Raw genomic sequence first — 16463 nt, 5'->3', positions numbered from 1 at the left:
TTTATAGAATTTGATCATTAGAAGAGCACTTGGAGATTTTTTTTTCTCAGAGAACTCAAAATGGGTACAGTTCCTAATTTGTACTTTTAAAAATAAAGGTGTGACTGTATACCTCTTAAGGGTGATAATTCTTTGTTACCAACAAATATGTGTAGCAAGGTTTTTGCTAAATGACAAGAGTGATGCCTACATTCTGTGAAACTGAAAGCTTCATTTGGTCACTGTCTGCTCCAGCTTATACTGAGTATGTCAGTAAGACACTATAGTAAAACTGAATTATTATATTACAGTTACAAATTCAGTTTTTCATCAATACAGCATCATAGCAGAGATTCAAGAATTAGTGGACCTAACTAGATAAAACTTAAAATAGTAGCTTTCCTTGGCAGCATTTAGTTTGTTCTCAATATTAACAAAACAAACTAATTTCCTTTCCTGTAACAAAATTCATATTAGCAAAAAAAGGCACTTAGCTCATTTCATTTAAGTACTAAAAGATTTCCATTGATTATTCCTAAGAAATATGTAAAAATTTTCAGATTTTTTTTATTGTGAAATAAGTTTGGTCTAAGTTGCTAAGGAATATTATTTATACATTTAAATATTTCTTATGTAGTATGTATCTTGATATTTTTAAGATTATTTTTATCTTGGTAATTTTAAGATTCTTTTTCTACTTTACAAGCCCTAAAATAGAATTAAGTGTATTCTGAGTTTAAAGTAATTTAAAGTTGAGAGTAATGATACAAGCTAATAGAAACAGGAACATATTTCAACATTAACTTCCTGATCTTTTATATCTTCCAGAAACGGGGAGTGATTTTTCCATGTTTGAAGCTTTGCGTGATACCATTTATTCTGAAGTAGCTACGCTGATTTCTCAAAATGAGTCTCGTCCACATTTTCTTATTGAGCTCTTCCATGAGCTTCAGCTACTTAATACGGACTACTTGAGACAGAGGGCTTTATATGCATTGCAGGTATCTGGTACCTAACATTCTTGTTTGTACTCTGTCTGATACTGCCATTCTTCACAGTTATATCTGGTTACTTTCTCTGACTGAAGCATGTCCTTGTTCCATAAATATTTTGATCTGCTTTCTATGTGCTTTCATGCCACTTTATTTAAATCTTCTTACACAGCTTAAGTAGCTTTCAGATAGTCTTTTTCTGAGCAGTTTTTCAGTGTTTTGTGTTTAATGTTATTTCTTCTTCACAGTTAAGCTGTGAGGTGAAAAGTATTGCATTTGTTCTTCTATCTGCTTTTGTTTTTAACTTCGTGTTTAAACAAATGTTTTTCATAAATATCTATCTTATTTCCTTATTTAGGACATAGTATCCAGACATATTTCTGAGAACCATGAAAAAGAAGGGGAAAATGGAAAGTCGGTGAATTCTGGAACTTGGATAGCATCCAACTCAGAACTTACTCCCAGTGAAAGCCTTGCTACAACTGACGATGTAAGCTGATATGATTAATGAGGGGTAGACGTAATTTCAGTAGGCAGCAAGCAAAAGTTAAGTAGGTTGTTTTAAACTGTGAGTATACCTAATATATATGGTTTTTAGCTTTTTTAAAAAGCTAGGTGTAATGTATTACTTTATTTGAGGTGAGGTATAAAAATAGGGCAGCAGCACCAAAAATTATATATAAATGGTTATAAGGTCTAAAATAGCCATAGTTAGATCTCCTTTGCCCAACATAGGAGTTGACTCTTACGGCAATTCAGTAAAATTTGTTGTATTCATTCAAGATACTGAGTAAACCAGACAGCAGTTAGATCACAAGAGCCCTTGAGTAAATAAATACCAAGTAAATCATGTCTTTGGGTTAGAAAAGAAGCCTAGACAAAGGAAAGCCAGGAAGAAAATGTAATTTAATGTATTAAAATTGATGAAGAAAATTTTGAATAAAGTGAAAAAGACTTGGACATGGAAAATAGTGGTAAGGAAAGTGTATTTTCAATAGACTGTGTCCTCTAAATGATGCCTACCTCGCACATAGGAGTTTGAATGACGATGACTAACTGCTAGGATACGGAGGTGATAATGTGCTGGGTACTTGGAAATCAGCTTTGTAAAGGTTCAGATCCTTATTCTGTTGTAAAAGATGATATGTGGTCCTGGGATAGCAAGTACATTCTTATACCAGTTTCAACACATGGATATCTATGGATAGGAGTGCCATAATTGATTAGCAAATATCTGCCATAGATGGAGAGTTGGAAGCGTATTACTGTGTTTCTGCCCATTGTTGATACAATAATAATATACATTTTTATGAAAAGATAGCTTTCTCAAAAGACCATCTTCTTTGAATATATTAGTAATTTCCTTATAACTGTTGAGAAGTTTTTCTGAATTTTTGCTCTGGTTTTACTCGTGTTTAAAACAGTACTTTCCCAAGTTATCTTTTCTGCTTAAAACCTTTCTTCACTAGGCTCCAACTCCTATATTACTATGAATGTAAACCAGTGTCCAAAAACTACATGATTTTGACTTCTTAATATCAAATATAAATGAATGTAACTAATTGCCACTTGGGATTAATTGTTATTATAACTAATTGAAAATTGTGTTCTCTTTTTTGTGGGAAATGAAAAGTGGTCCAGCCATATACACAAAAAATAGGAGATACTAGGTTATATTAAATTTTATTAGGCATTGAAATAACTTACTGAGAGAGCATGAAGAGTGTCTTTTCTTAGAAATCTTCTTTAGTAATTTTATTTCCTTAAGTCCAGTGCCTTTCTTTTTATCCAAAATTCATATAAGCAGCATTGCTTCTAGGATTTGAGTATATTGGTTTGCACCATCAACAGCAGATTTTGAAAATTGAGCTAGAATGTATGATAAAATTAACCTGACAAGGTTTAAAAGTCGAATAAAATTTAAAGATACAATAGTACTTAATAAGTAGGTGTCTTAGCTCTGGCTGGTACAACAAAATACTGTAGACTAGACGACTTAAACAACAGACGTCCATTTCTCATGGTCCTGGAGGCTGGGAAGTCCAAGATCATTGTGCCAGCAGTTTTAGTTCTTGGTGCACGCAGGCCCTCTTCCTGGCTTGCAGATGGCCACTTTCTCCCTGTATCCTCACATGGCAGTGATAGGAGGCTCAGGTGTCTCTTCCTCTTACAAGGGCCATAATGGGGACTCCACCCTCAAGACCTCATCTAAATCTGACTATCTCACAAAGGCCCTACCTCCTAATATTATTAAAACATCAGCATGTAAATTTGGGAGGGGAGATGCAAAAATTCAGTCCATAACTGTAGGGATCTGGCATAAATATTAATACTTAGTATTACTTTTACTTTTTACAATTTAATTTAAAATTTTTAATGGAGGTATTGGGCATTGAACCAAGGACTTTGTGCATGCTAAGCATGCGCTCTACCACTGAACTATACCTTACCCCCCAGTATTACTTTTAAATAACTAAATCAGTTCTTTAATTTTTTTCATCAAACTTAAATTTAGCATTAATGTCAACATTTTCCATTTATTAATTAATGTCAGTTAATCATTAGCAGCGGCACAGCATCCAGTGTTCATACCCACAGATCTAGAGCAGTGCTGTCCAGTAGAACTTTCTATAGTGATGGAACTGTCTTATAATCTGCATTGTCTAATTTAGTACCCATTCACCACATATGGCTATTGAGCACTTGAAATATGGCTAGTGGGATGGAGGAGGTAAATTTTTAATTTTATTTGCTTTAAATAGCCATATGGCTAGTGGTTACCAAATTGGGTGGATATAGTCTTATTCTTCATGTTTCTAGGCCAAGGTCCTTTGAGTTCCATTAATGCAGCTTTTACACATACCTTTTAGAGCATGTGAAAGAACCTTCATGCCATGAAAGAGAGAATTAAAGTAGACATCTAAGGATTATAAGTCAGGGATGATGAGCAACTGAGGTTTCAGAATAGAAAGAAACAATTTGAATCTTCTACTCCAGGTGCTATAAAATGACAAAGGCATATCTACTTTCAAGTCTGACTTGAAGGAGCAATAAAATGGTTCCACTTCCTAAAACATGTTCCCTAATGCCTGAATTTCCTTTAACCAGGGGCATACCTTTCATTTCATAATTTAGGAGAGAACTTTAACAGATCAGTAGCTAGGAGAAAGAACACAATTGTGAAATGAGTTACAATCAAAATATAATTGAGACCCCTCCTAATCACAGTATACACAAAAATTAATCTGAAATTACTTACAGTCCTGAAAAAGCTAAAACTGAAAAACTAACAGAAAACTAAATCTTCATGATTTGGACATAAGCAAAGATTTCATAGGACATAGCACTACGTATGAAAGATAAAATCGATAAATTGGACTTCATAAAAATAAAACTCTTCTGCTTTTCAAAGGTACTATTAGGAGAAAATAATCTCAGTACATGTATCTGGCGCATGACTATGAAAGATAAATCCCAACTATATAAAAAACTTCTACAACTCAATTGTAAGACAAACAACTTAATAAAAAGTGGATAAGAGATTTGAACATGTGCTTCACAAAAGAAGTACAGTGTGCAAATTAAAACCACATGAAATATGACCTCACACCCACTAGAAAGGCTGAAATTAAAAGATTGACAGTAAGAAGTACTGGTGTGAATTTGGAGCAATTGGAACTCTCACGCTGGTTGTGGGATTGTAAAATTGTTCAACCATTTTGGAAAGCAGTTTGGCGGTTTCTTATAAAGTTAAGCATAAATTTGGCATGTGACCCAGCAATTTCTCTTCTAAGTGTTCATCCAAGAGAAATGAAAACATGTCCACAAATAATTGTATAGTAATGTTCATAGCATTATTAGTCATGATAGCTACAAACTGGAACATTAACAGATAAATGGATAAACAGACTTTGGTTTGTTTGGAATACTATTCAGCCATTAAAAATAATGAACTTCTGAAACACACAACATGGTGGATTAATTTTAGAAACATGCTGAGCAAAAGAAGCCAGACGTTGAAGAGCACCTATTGAATGGTTCTACTTATATGAAGTTCTAGAGCCAGCAAAACTAATCTGTGGTGATAGAAATCATGAGTGGGGTGTAGTGGAGATTGACTGTAGAGGATACAAAGGCACTCTAGGCTGATGGAAATGGTCTTTATCTTTAGGAAAGGTGGTGGTGGTGGTGCGTATGTTTTTCAAAACTCATCAAACTGTACACTCAGTGGGTGCATTGTTGTATATAAATAATATTTAAATAAAGTTGACTTAAAAATATGAATAATGCTGTCATGTTTTTCTTCTGGTACGAGACAACCAAATATAGTAAGGTACTAGGCAATCTTATAGTTTGGAGATAGGAGAATTTCCCTGAGGGTGTAGAAGTAATGTTAACTTCTCCAAGTTAGAATTTAATTAGTAGCTGGCTCTGTGTATTTTCATGTACATAATGACAAGTGTTCTGCAGGGGTACTTAATACTTTAATGTTGTCTGTGACTCTATTCAACCTTTTATAACTTTGGTTATATCTCAATTTTAAGTGCATAGTTTTATTCATATACTTAGTTTCTATGTTAAATTTTTAATATTAATCCTAAAAATTTTTAAAGAAATGTTAGTAATTTTATTTGTTTTTTAAACTATAACTTAGGAAACTTTTGAGAAGAACTTTGAGAGAGAAACGCATAAAATAAGTGAGCAAAATGATGCTGATAATGCTAGCGTCATGTCTGTATCTTCAAATTTTGAGCCTTTTGCGACAGATGATCTAGGTAAGCAGAATGTTTTAAAATCTTAGAACATGACATTTTAATACAGCCTTTAAATTGCATTGATAAGGAAACAAAAGTCTAGAAGGTAAGCTGTGGTGGAAGAACATAGACCTAAAAGTCTATCCATCCATCAGTCTAAATTCTAGAATCTCTTCACTTTTAGCTCTTTGACCTCGGGCAAGTCATTGAACCTTTCTGACTCTTTGCATATACTAAGGAAATGGGAATTTACTTACCTTGCTTGCTGTGTTCTTGTGAAAAACATACAGAACTCTCTAGCATGCATAATAGGAGTTCAGAGAATGTTAATTCCTTTCCCTTAAGGGAAAGGTCATCCGTTAAGATCTTCCAGTTAATCAGCAGGAAAAATTCAGAGGTAGCAATGCCTCATCCAATCACATTTTCAATAACAATGTTAATAATTTGAAGTAAGAACTGAAATTTCTTAGCGTATACAATCTTTGTGAGAAACCCAGGTGACTCTAAGGCATGGTCGCCAATAGTACAACAAAAGCTTAGAGTGTTGAGTAGGTGCAAGGGAGAGAAAATACCCAAGTCCTAAATTTGGAAGGGAGATTAGAGAAGAGAAAGATGTCTATGTACCTGATTCATTTTCCAGGCTGTAGCATTTCAAAATATACCTGAAGATTCACTCATTCTGATCTCTGAGGCACTTAGTTGATAGAATAATCTAATGTCCCATAATTCTAGTGTTTATGTGATAACAAGATTTAGATGATTTCAAAGAGTTTTTCTACTACAAAGAAAAAGGCCAAGCCCTGCTCTATCATTGGGTATCTAGCTTTTAGCAAGCAGTAAGTCTTCCTTATGCCTTATCTTAATTACAGAGGATTTGAAGCCCTAGCTCCCTCCTGTCAGGTCTGGACTGAGCTCATCCCACTATAGACAGAAAAATCACTCTGTGGCCTGGCCTACCCCCCTTAATTGTCCCCACTTTCTGAGTTGCCAAGTGATTTTGAGTCCTACCTGTTTAGTTTTATTAATTGATGGCTTTCTCACAATCCTTCCCCCTACTTTTGAAGTAGACAGAAGAGAATTGGGAAATGTTATTCTGAGGTCTTTTCCTTACCTTAATTACTTGTGTTAGGTTGAATTGTTTGCACCAGAATTTGCACGACGTTTTGGAATTAATTTTTGTTGTACTGTTTAAGGGAAGCAACATGATATAGTGAAATAAATACGGACTTCAGAGTGTAAGAGATCTGGGTTCAAATCCCTAATTCTACATTTAAGTGGCTGTGGAAACCATAGGCAGTTACTTAAGCTCTCTGAAAATGAGGGTACTATCATCTACTTCATAGCGTTATTTTAAGGACTAAACAAATGTGATAATGTATGCTAAGTAACCAACTAGTACAATGTCAGGAACTTGTTAAGCTAGTTTTTCTTCCCTATGTTCAGACATATTTTTACTAATACATTTTACGGACTACATGAAAAAATTTACTTTCATATCTTCTAGAAATATTTGTTCCATATACAGGTAACACTGTGATTCACTTAGATCAAGCATTAGCCAGGATGAGAGAATATGAGCGTATGAAGACTGAGGCTGAAAGTAACACAAATATCAGATGTACCTGCAGGATTATTGAGGATGAAGATGGTGCTGCTGCTACAACTACGGTTAATAATTTAGAAGGTGTGTTCTGGAATTGATTAAAAATCATAGCTCCATATGTGAAAAATTAAGAGCCCCACTTGATCTATAATGACTTTGTTTGCCTTCTTTTAATTACTAGGGGTACTAGAACTTCATAGATGTTCCTTTGTGTTATTTTAATATAAAACCATCAGAATTTAATATTCTTTAGAATTTTGTATAAATACATACAATGTCATAGACGTTAGTTTGCTAATACAGCATTTTCATTTTTAAATTAGAAACTCCTAATCCTGAAAATCATAGTTCACAACAACCTGTAAGTGAAGTTTCTACCATCCCTTGTCCCAGAATTGATACTCAGCAGCTGGACCGGCAGATTAAAGCAATTATGAAAGAAGTCATTCCTTTTTTGAAGGTAAGCAATAACTTCTAAAAATAAATAAACATTCTGTGTTTTGTTCTTCTTAATTCAGATAAAAGACTCCATTGTACTAAATTCAGGAAATACAGGTAAACAAAAGAAAAAACTAAAAATCTCCCATAATTTTGTCACCCAGTGATAGTCCCTATCAACGTTTTGTGAACCTTTCTGTAATATCTCGTCCATATATAAGTGCATTCTGCTTTTATATCTTATACCATATACATCTTTCTACATCACTGTTTTTCTATTGTGTATTTTTTAGTGCTGACACCATTTATTATTCATTCAAACATATTTGTAGAATACTTACATTATGCCAGGCTTTGTGGACATAGTAGTAAACAAGTCAAGGCCTTTGCTCTCATGCAACTTGAGTGCTAGGATGAGAATATGGACCCCCCAAAAAGTGAATTTAGAACATATAAGTAAATGTGTATCAGGTATATATGTGCTATGTAGAGAGTTAAAGTATGGTGATGTGATGATGTCTCTTTTTGACAGGATAGTCAGGGAAGGCTTCTCGAAGAGGGAACATTTAAGCAGAGATGTGAATAAAGAGCCAGGTTAAGCTGAGATCATCCAGACAGAAAGGTCTTAAGGTAGAAGCTAGCTTGGCATGTTGAAGGAGCTGGAGGAAGGACCTGTGTGGCTATAGGAAATTTGTGTGAGATAATGTTAGAGGAGGAGGAAGGGCCAGTTCTGTACATCATCATAAGCATGATTAGGAGTTTGGATTTTATTTAACATTCGAAGGGAAACTCTTAGAGGATTTTAAGTAAGATACAAAATCTGATTTGTTTGTGGAAAGTTAAACATAGGAGTCAGAAATAACAGTGAGATCAAGTGAGAAATGATAATGGCTTAGATAAGGGTCTGGGGCTATAGAAAGGGAGAAGTAGGCAGTTGGGATATATGTGGGAAATCAGCAGGTCCTAGTGGTAGAAGATGGGTCACCTAAAACATGGCACTAGGTAAGAGAAGGGGACCTAAAGCTGGGGCCCAGGACCCAGTGAGCAACACCTGGTTTCCAACAACATTTGGAAGATGTGCAAAAGAGGAAGAGCTAGGGGTGACCAGGCCGGACTGCAGTAGTGAGCCCTGTGGATTGCTGCTGTGACGGCTGAGTATTGGTGGAATAGAACTGCCTGTTTGTTATTTTATCAGTTCTTGTTGTTAAACATTTATGTTTATTCTGGTTTCTTTTTTACTGTTATGAACAATACTTACATGACTTAGATAAATTTAGATATCCAATTTTTCTTTCCTTAGAAATAATTCTTAGACATAGAATTTCTAGCTTTGAGGGTATGAATGTTTTTAAGACTTTTGAGACATACTAAATTGTCCCTCAGAAAGGTTAACAATTTATATTGCTGCCAACAGTGGGAGTATGAGACTAGTAAGTAGTACTGTTTATTTTGTTTAATAACAGTGAAAAGGGGAGAGAAAGAAGCGTGCAAGACAGGACTTTCTTCTGAGATGGTACTCTTACATTTTAATTTAAAGTGGAAATTTTCAAAATTAGAAGTGAAGACAATCTTTTCACTCAGATAGGGGAAACTGCAAAACATGTTGTCAAGGAGTTCATCTCTTACATCCTTGTACTTGCCAGTGTGTAAGTCATTGACAGTAGGAAGTTGTTTCCATGCGCTTGTATTCCTCCCCTCAGTGGAGGTAATTGCTTTCTTTGGAATATTTTGAGAGAAGAGAGATCTTTGAAAAGGCAGTTACAGAAGCTGCTTCCTCGTAAGAGACACTATAGCTAAGAGGAGAAAAGATCATCTGTCTGTGCCCAAATTATTCCATGTAAAAAACTGAGTGACGTAGCCTTTTCCTGGGCAACTGCAGCAGCTCCAGAATGGCCCCTCTGCTTCCTCTTCTAATCTTTCAACTCTCCTGCTAGTGTTACTAGCACTTGCTGATACTTCTGCCTGGCATGCTCTTCCTTCACATGCCGGCATGGCTTTTCCCTTGAATCCTTCAGGTCTTTAGTTAACTGTGTCCTCTTTGGTGAGCAGATCTCCTCCAACTCCTTACCTACTTTTCTTAATCTCAGTAGTGCTTGTCACCTTTGACCTATTTAATCTTTGCTTATTTCTTTATTTTTTTTGTCTTCCCTGTTAAGTGTTAAGTTCCATGAAGTAATGGGAGATTTACATCAGAGATGTTAATCTGTTGTGGTCACTGTCTTACCAGTGCCAAGAATAGTACCTGCATATAGTAGGCAGTCAGTAAATACTTACTGAATAATGAATTAGTAAGTGAATGGCTCCACCAAACCTCGACTATCGTTTTCAGACTGATCAAATATAGTTTGAAGTACAGTTTGAAAACAGTTGGCCTGTAGGATCCAGATCAGATTCAGCATCACTCATAAAACTTTTTACAACCTGGTCCCAGCCTCATAACTGTTCCTTCTGACATATCTTGTATTAGACTTGACAGTTTTCAAAAAAGCACATTGCCCATGCTTCTTCCTCTGCTTAGAATGCCCTTTCACCCTTTCTCTGTCAGGCTTATCCTTCAGGACCCAGCTGAAATATTTTTGCATGTATTTGCAGGTAGGATTTCTCCTTCTCTTTACTCCTCCTGGGATACTTGGTACATGTCTTTATTAAAGCACTTATGACAAAGTGTCACAACTATTTGCATGTGCCTTCCTGTTAGAATAATGTCTTTCAATCTCTTAGTACTTTCACCCAAGAAAGACTTCAGAGACTGGATAAAGGGGATTTGAGGAGATAAGACAAATATATCAGTTTCATCAATTATTCTATGAATTTATCTCCTATTGCAAAATATGTATTTACCCCCTTAAATATTTACATACCTATAAATTATATAAGAATATATATATATATATATATTCTTATGGATAGATAGGTGGATATTTATTTGAGTCTGAAACCATTCCCTCAAGTGAATTGACTTAAACTTTTAGGTTATCTTAGGCATAAATAACAAACCATTGCCTTTTTTCTTTTACATTTTTGTTGTATCATAATGCAATAAATACTTTTAAAACATGTCTTTTTTGGTTAAATTAGGTATATTGGTAGTGATATTTATTTGATATATACAATTACTTTCTAAGGGTTAAAGATATCTAAATATTTAGCTTTATGTGTGGGGAATGTAATCATCTCAGAAAATGTTACTGCATTTACAATTTTGTGTCTGACTTAAATAATATCCTTTCATAAGGATTCGCTTATTAAATTTAGTGTTTCAACCAATTTCTGAGGCCAACAAAATGAGTAGAACTAATGATCTGATTTTAACTTTTATTATTTCTTGTTTCACTTCAAGTCTTGACTTTCTGGGTGGGATTATAGAACATCTTTGTTATGTCAGCATTGTACTCAGTCACCTGAGCTAGACTTCTTAACTCTCTTACCCTCTTATCACCAGTGAGTCAAAAATTGATTTTTCCTCCTAAGTGCAGTCAGTTTTATTTCCTTCTCTCCAATAGCATAACCTTAATTCCTATCTTTGAAGTTGAGAGACCTCACCACTGCGTCTGTATCCTTTCCTAGCTTCATCCTCGCTGCTCTCTGTCCGTATACACTCACTTCACATTCCTCTACATTTTCCATACCTACCATTTTCTTTTCACATATCAGCCCTTTCTACAAGTAGTCATCCTTGAAAATATAAAATCCCTTCACTCTTTTCTGCCTGGCTGAAGTACCTTTTCTTCAAAGATATTTCTTGTTACCTCTAATATGCTGCCACGGCTCCTCAGGGCACCTAGCGTGTGCTTCCTTTATGATACTTATTTGTTCAGCAAGTGCTGAGGGTCTCCTCTGAGCTAGCCACTGTGCTAGGTGGTATTGAATAAGGAACAGTCCCTGCTGTTTAAAAGTATCATCTACTAGTGGGGAGGGTATATAGCTCAGGGGTAGAGTGCCTGCTTAGCATGCACGAGGTTCTGGGTTCAATCCCCAGTACCTCAGTTAAAAAAATAAATAAGTAAACCTAATTGCAACCCCCCCCCCCAAAAAACAAGAAAAAAATTAGTTTAAAAAAAAGAAAAAAATTTTTTAAAGTATCATCTACTGGACATTGCATAGCTTGTAGTGATTGATGTATGCATGTATCTGACTTCACTAGTATTTGATTCCTTGAAGATAAGGGAATTATTGTCTTCTGTTTTAATTGTCTGTTTTGGCACATGAAGTTTTTAAAAATGAGCTTAGATTTAAGAGATCTTAGATATCATCTAGTTTGCTCACCTTGTTCTACACATTTGTAAAGAAGGAAGAGAAACCTCACAAATTAACCTGAGTCAAAGTTAGAGAACCTGCCCAAATGAGTTAAGCGGCAGAAAGGGGAATGGAACCTTGACATTACTTGATATGGATGTTTTATGGACTCACCTGAGAACGTTACCCGTGGTTTAGATTATTATGTAGCTTTCATATGCTTCTAAAAGAAGATTAAGGAGATGAAGAGAGTTGCCCAGAGTGGCTTGTTAAGAAAGTTAGGACGGAGGTTCTCAACGGGGCATGATTTTGACCCTAAAAACATTTTGTAATTTTTAGATACATTTTTAGTTGTCAGGACTTGGGAGAGTGGAGGATGCCATGGCATCTAGTGGGTAGAGGCCAGAGTGCTGCTGAACGAAGGATGTCAGCAGTGTCAAGGCTGAGAACAGTTAAAAGGTAAGATAGAGGAAATTGGGTGGAAAGTGAGTATGGTTGTAGGAGTAGTTGAAATGAACTGAGCTGCAAAAAGGAATACAGGCAATATGGAAACCATGGCATGGGTAGTGCTCCCCAGAGTACAGAAGGGAAGTGATGAAAAGTGTTGAATCAGCTAGTTTCTTTTACTGGCTGTTATCTGCTATGGTGAGTCAAAATTTGCAAAACTTTCAACCTGTGTAGAGGAGGAGTTTGGCTGTTCTTATGAATGAAATTTCTAAATGTGTCTTGACAGCTGAGAAGCATTTATGCAAGAAAAATAAAATCTCATATGGATTAATATTTTTTAAACAGTAGGTAAGGTATTTTCTAACCGACTAGCATTTTTCTCAGGAGCACATGGATGAAGTATGTTCTTCTCAACTTCTAACCTCAGTAAGACGCATGGTTTTGACCCTTACCCAGCAAAACGATGAAAGCAAAGAGTTTGTAAAGTTCTTTCATAAACAACTTGGAAGTATATTACAGGTAAGAATTTCTTCTTGTATGACTTACCAGTACATACTATATGTTTAGGATTTTTGTTGTTATTTTCTGGCATTACACAATTTATTCAAGTAGATATGCATTCTAACATCCATTTGGGCTGACATTTTAATACTTTTTAAAAGGTTATTCCTTTAGTTAGTTAAAAAAATTATATTAGGGCACATGTCTTCATTTAACTTGATCATCTGTCTCTAAGGCCTGTCCCAGATCTAATAAAATTTTGTTTTGACTTTTCTCCTAACCAATAATTACACTTCAAGTTTGAAATGTTTAGGAACTATTCCATGATGTTGTCTAAAACAATTTTTTTTACCACTCTGGGAAATTTTAGAAACCAGAAACTAGCTATTGATTGGAGAGACTTCTTAAGCTGTAACAGTAATTCTAAATTACGTTACAGTAGTTGTTCGCAACTAGGGGCAATTTGCCTCCCAGGAGACATTTAGCATTGTCTGCAGACATCTTGTTTGTCACAGCAGGCAAGGAAGGACTGGTACTAGCATCTTGTGGAATGTTAATAGTGCCAAGGATGAGAACCCCTCTGTTAAGTATGGATACCTTAATTATTCCATGTAAATATCTTGAGAAATTTACCTGTATATTTTCCCATTGATATAGTTCCAGTTATGTATATTGTTGTTCCAAACTAGAAAATGTTTTTCTTTTTAATTTTACTATAGAATTTTCCTTTAAACTTTTCCTTGCTTCATATTCCTCTGTTTAAATTGGTTTTAGAGACAATATTATCACTTTGTCAATTTTTTTAAGACTCTAGTCTTTATTGCACATTTCCATCACTATAATTTTTCATTCTATTTTTAATAAAACTTAAGTATAAATTGTCCTGGCTGTCTTTAATCCAGTTGTACTAACACAGTTCATAAGGAATATAAGACATCTGCAGTTGTTATGCATTGTTTTAAAATGTTCAGGATAATTTTTAGATAAGTATATTTTTATAAATTTAACTAGCTAACTTATTCCTACAGAAAGAAGTAACTCCATTTTAGAATCAGGTTCAAAGAGAAACTATAATTTAAATATTTTTGTTAATCAAGATGCATGTAGTCCTTTCTCCATTTGGCCTACTGTTGTCATAGTTGTGGGCAGATTCCAGACATTGATTTGAAAATAAGGGGTTTTTCCCTAAGTCTAAGAAAACCTGACTGCTTTTCTTTCATCCTATTTCTGACTTTTTTCACAAGACCAACGTGAACAATAAAAATTAGTTTACGTTAAATCTTGCCCAGGGTATTGAAACTTTTTCATGAGGTAGAGCTTATATTACTATCTTCTACTTTTTTCTCCTAGAAAACCTGTTCAGTGAGGTTTTTTTCCCACAAGGTGCTCAGTGTTTGTACTTCTTCCTGTGATTGTACTAGACAAGGTAGTTTTTTGGGAAAGAGGGAGCACCGGACATCATAGTAGTCTGCCTCCTCTCTTAATAGCACAGTCCATGTTTTTAGAAGGAAAGGAAAATAAGAGTGATTTTATTTAAAAAAAAATAGAATATAGCAGACTTGTTCATTTGTTGATCCTGTATCAGCTTCAGTAGAACTGAAGTTTACTTTTAGACTGATTTTGAAGAGGAAGTTTAAATAAGAATGGCTGGCGTACGTAAAAGGGGAAACTTCAAACGTATTCTAATGGTACAGTCTTCTCTCATGGCACTTCAGCTTATTACTGTAAATACACATATCCCCCAGTACTGTGTGGGAACTCTTGCGGTTAGGACTCCCCTGTCTTACGTATTTGTGGCAGAGCAGTTACGTTAAGTAGAGACTAATTCTAGGGATGGTCATGTGTTCTTCTTTTGTTTGCTCTTTTAAGCAGGATGGGCAAGATTCCTACTGGTAATGTTCTCTAGTAATATTAACCAATCTTAGTAATCTTAGCCATTAAGTTTTTCAGTACTAAAAGATAATAAAATTATTTTTACTTTGTTGAGTATTGTAATTTAAACCTGTCAATCATTCTGCTGTTCTACCCACAGAAGTTTACTATAATCTTAAAGTTTATTTGGTTTATTTTTGGATAGGATTCACTGGCAAAATTTGCTGGCAGAAAACTGAAAGATTGTGGAGAAGATCTTCTTGTAGAGATATCTGAAGTGTTATTTAATGAATTGGCCTTCTTTAAGCTCATGCAAGATTTGGATAATAATAGTATAACTGTTAAACAGAGATGCAAAAGGAAAATAGAAGCAGCTGGAGTGATACAGTCTTATGCCAAAGAGGTAAATGACATTCATTTTGATTTTAGGAGTTATAATTAGCATATAAATACAATTCTTGATCATTATTAATAACTAAAATCATACTTGACCTCAGCAAAAGTAATTGTTTTTTAGTCATATGTGTTAATCAGATTATAAATGAGTGCATATGCTAGCCACACTCTAAGTCTTAGGAGTAACAGCAGTGGATAAGTATCAGGAATGCAGACGGGAATGGATGGCAGGAATTGTCAGATATCCAGTTTGCATTATTGCCACTTATGCAGGTTTCCAGAGAAGAGAGGAGGACCAGGATTCAGTCCTTGACCAGCTGCCTGCCATGGCTGTTGCCAACCCCAGTAGATTCACCAGAAATATTTTATCTTCCCAGCCAACACACATGCTTGTTATTAGTTAGGACTTTGGTTATACATCCCTGTAGCTGCTAATACCCTGTTAAATTAGTCTTGATCACATAAGAAATTGGATGGTTTTTTTCCCCTCAACTTGAGGCATACCAGCGAGCCTTTTCCCTAGACCAGCACCTGCTTCTTGACTCTAATCATGAGAGGGAAAGCAGGTCAAGACACAAAGCAGAAAGAGATAATGCTTCTTCCTGACATCTAAAGTAGATAAGCCATCTTCCTCACACAGTTTGTAGTGTTGTTTATTCTAGACAAAAAAATAAGTTTCACGTCATTTTAGCCATTGCCTGGAGCTTGAAGAAAATAAGACAGCATGGTAGTCTAATAAATGACAAGAAGGGCTGCTTTAGATAGTTGGAATCACAACGCTCCTTCAAGGAGAGATGTGAGTTGAGCCGTGACAAGACAGGAGGTGTCTGTAATGAAGGTGAGAGGAAGAGCAGTCCAGGCAGAGAATACTGTTAAGTGCAGGACTGAGTGTTTTGGAGAAAGAGAAGGACAGGGAGGCAGAACACTTTAAATGAGGTGAGCGTGTAGGAGATGAGGTCCCAGAGGTAGGTAAGGCCAAATTATGGAGCCTTGGAAACTGTGGTAAGGGCTTTGTATTTTATTTTATTCTAAGCATGATGGAAACCTGTGGGAAAGTTTGAAATAGAAGAGTGACATAATCTCATGTACAGTTTAAGATTTGTCTGGATACCACATTGAACAGGAATTGTAGGAGAGTAGAGAGAGAATGAGAGAGACCAGTTACCATTTGTAAGGCTGTTGCAGTAGTCCAGCCTTAGCTTTGAGTGTGTGACAACAGACACATTTTGATGATTGAGTCAGTAA

At 35.3% G+C, this 16463-nt stretch overlaps 1 protein-coding gene across 22 annotated transcripts in view; it reads left to right on the top strand.

The window, feature by feature from the left end:
* The window catches only part of PCM1 (pericentriolar material 1), an 81155-nt gene that overhangs the window by 54706 nt on the left and 9986 nt on the right, over positions 1-16463 (top strand). For 15 of the 22 annotated variants that reach the window (XM_074353474.1, XM_074353470.1, XM_074353468.1 and 12 more), the window contains 7 exons: positions 808-980; positions 1330-1461; positions 5626-5746; positions 7230-7409; positions 7652-7788; positions 12834-12968; positions 15028-15225. In XM_074353474.1, coding sequence (XP_074209575.1) covers positions 808-980; positions 1330-1461; positions 5626-5746; positions 7230-7409; positions 7652-7788; positions 12834-12968; positions 15028-15225 — 1076 coding nt within the window. The remainder of the gene's footprint in view (positions 1-807; positions 981-1329; positions 1462-5625; positions 5747-7229; positions 7410-7651; positions 7789-12833; positions 12969-15027; positions 15226-16463) is intronic. The other 7 variants (XM_074353471.1, XM_074353472.1, XM_074353467.1 and 4 more) reach the window with 1 other exon arrangement.

Source organism: Camelus bactrianus, chromosome 26 (genome assembly GCF_048773025.1).
Source record: "Camelus bactrianus isolate YW-2024 breed Bactrian camel chromosome 26, ASM4877302v1, whole genome shotgun sequence".
Lineage (NCBI taxonomy): Eukaryota > Metazoa > Chordata > Mammalia > Artiodactyla > Camelidae > Camelus > Camelus bactrianus.
Note: the sequence above shows the minus strand (reverse complement) of the source record. Positions and strands in the feature narration are given on the sequence as shown.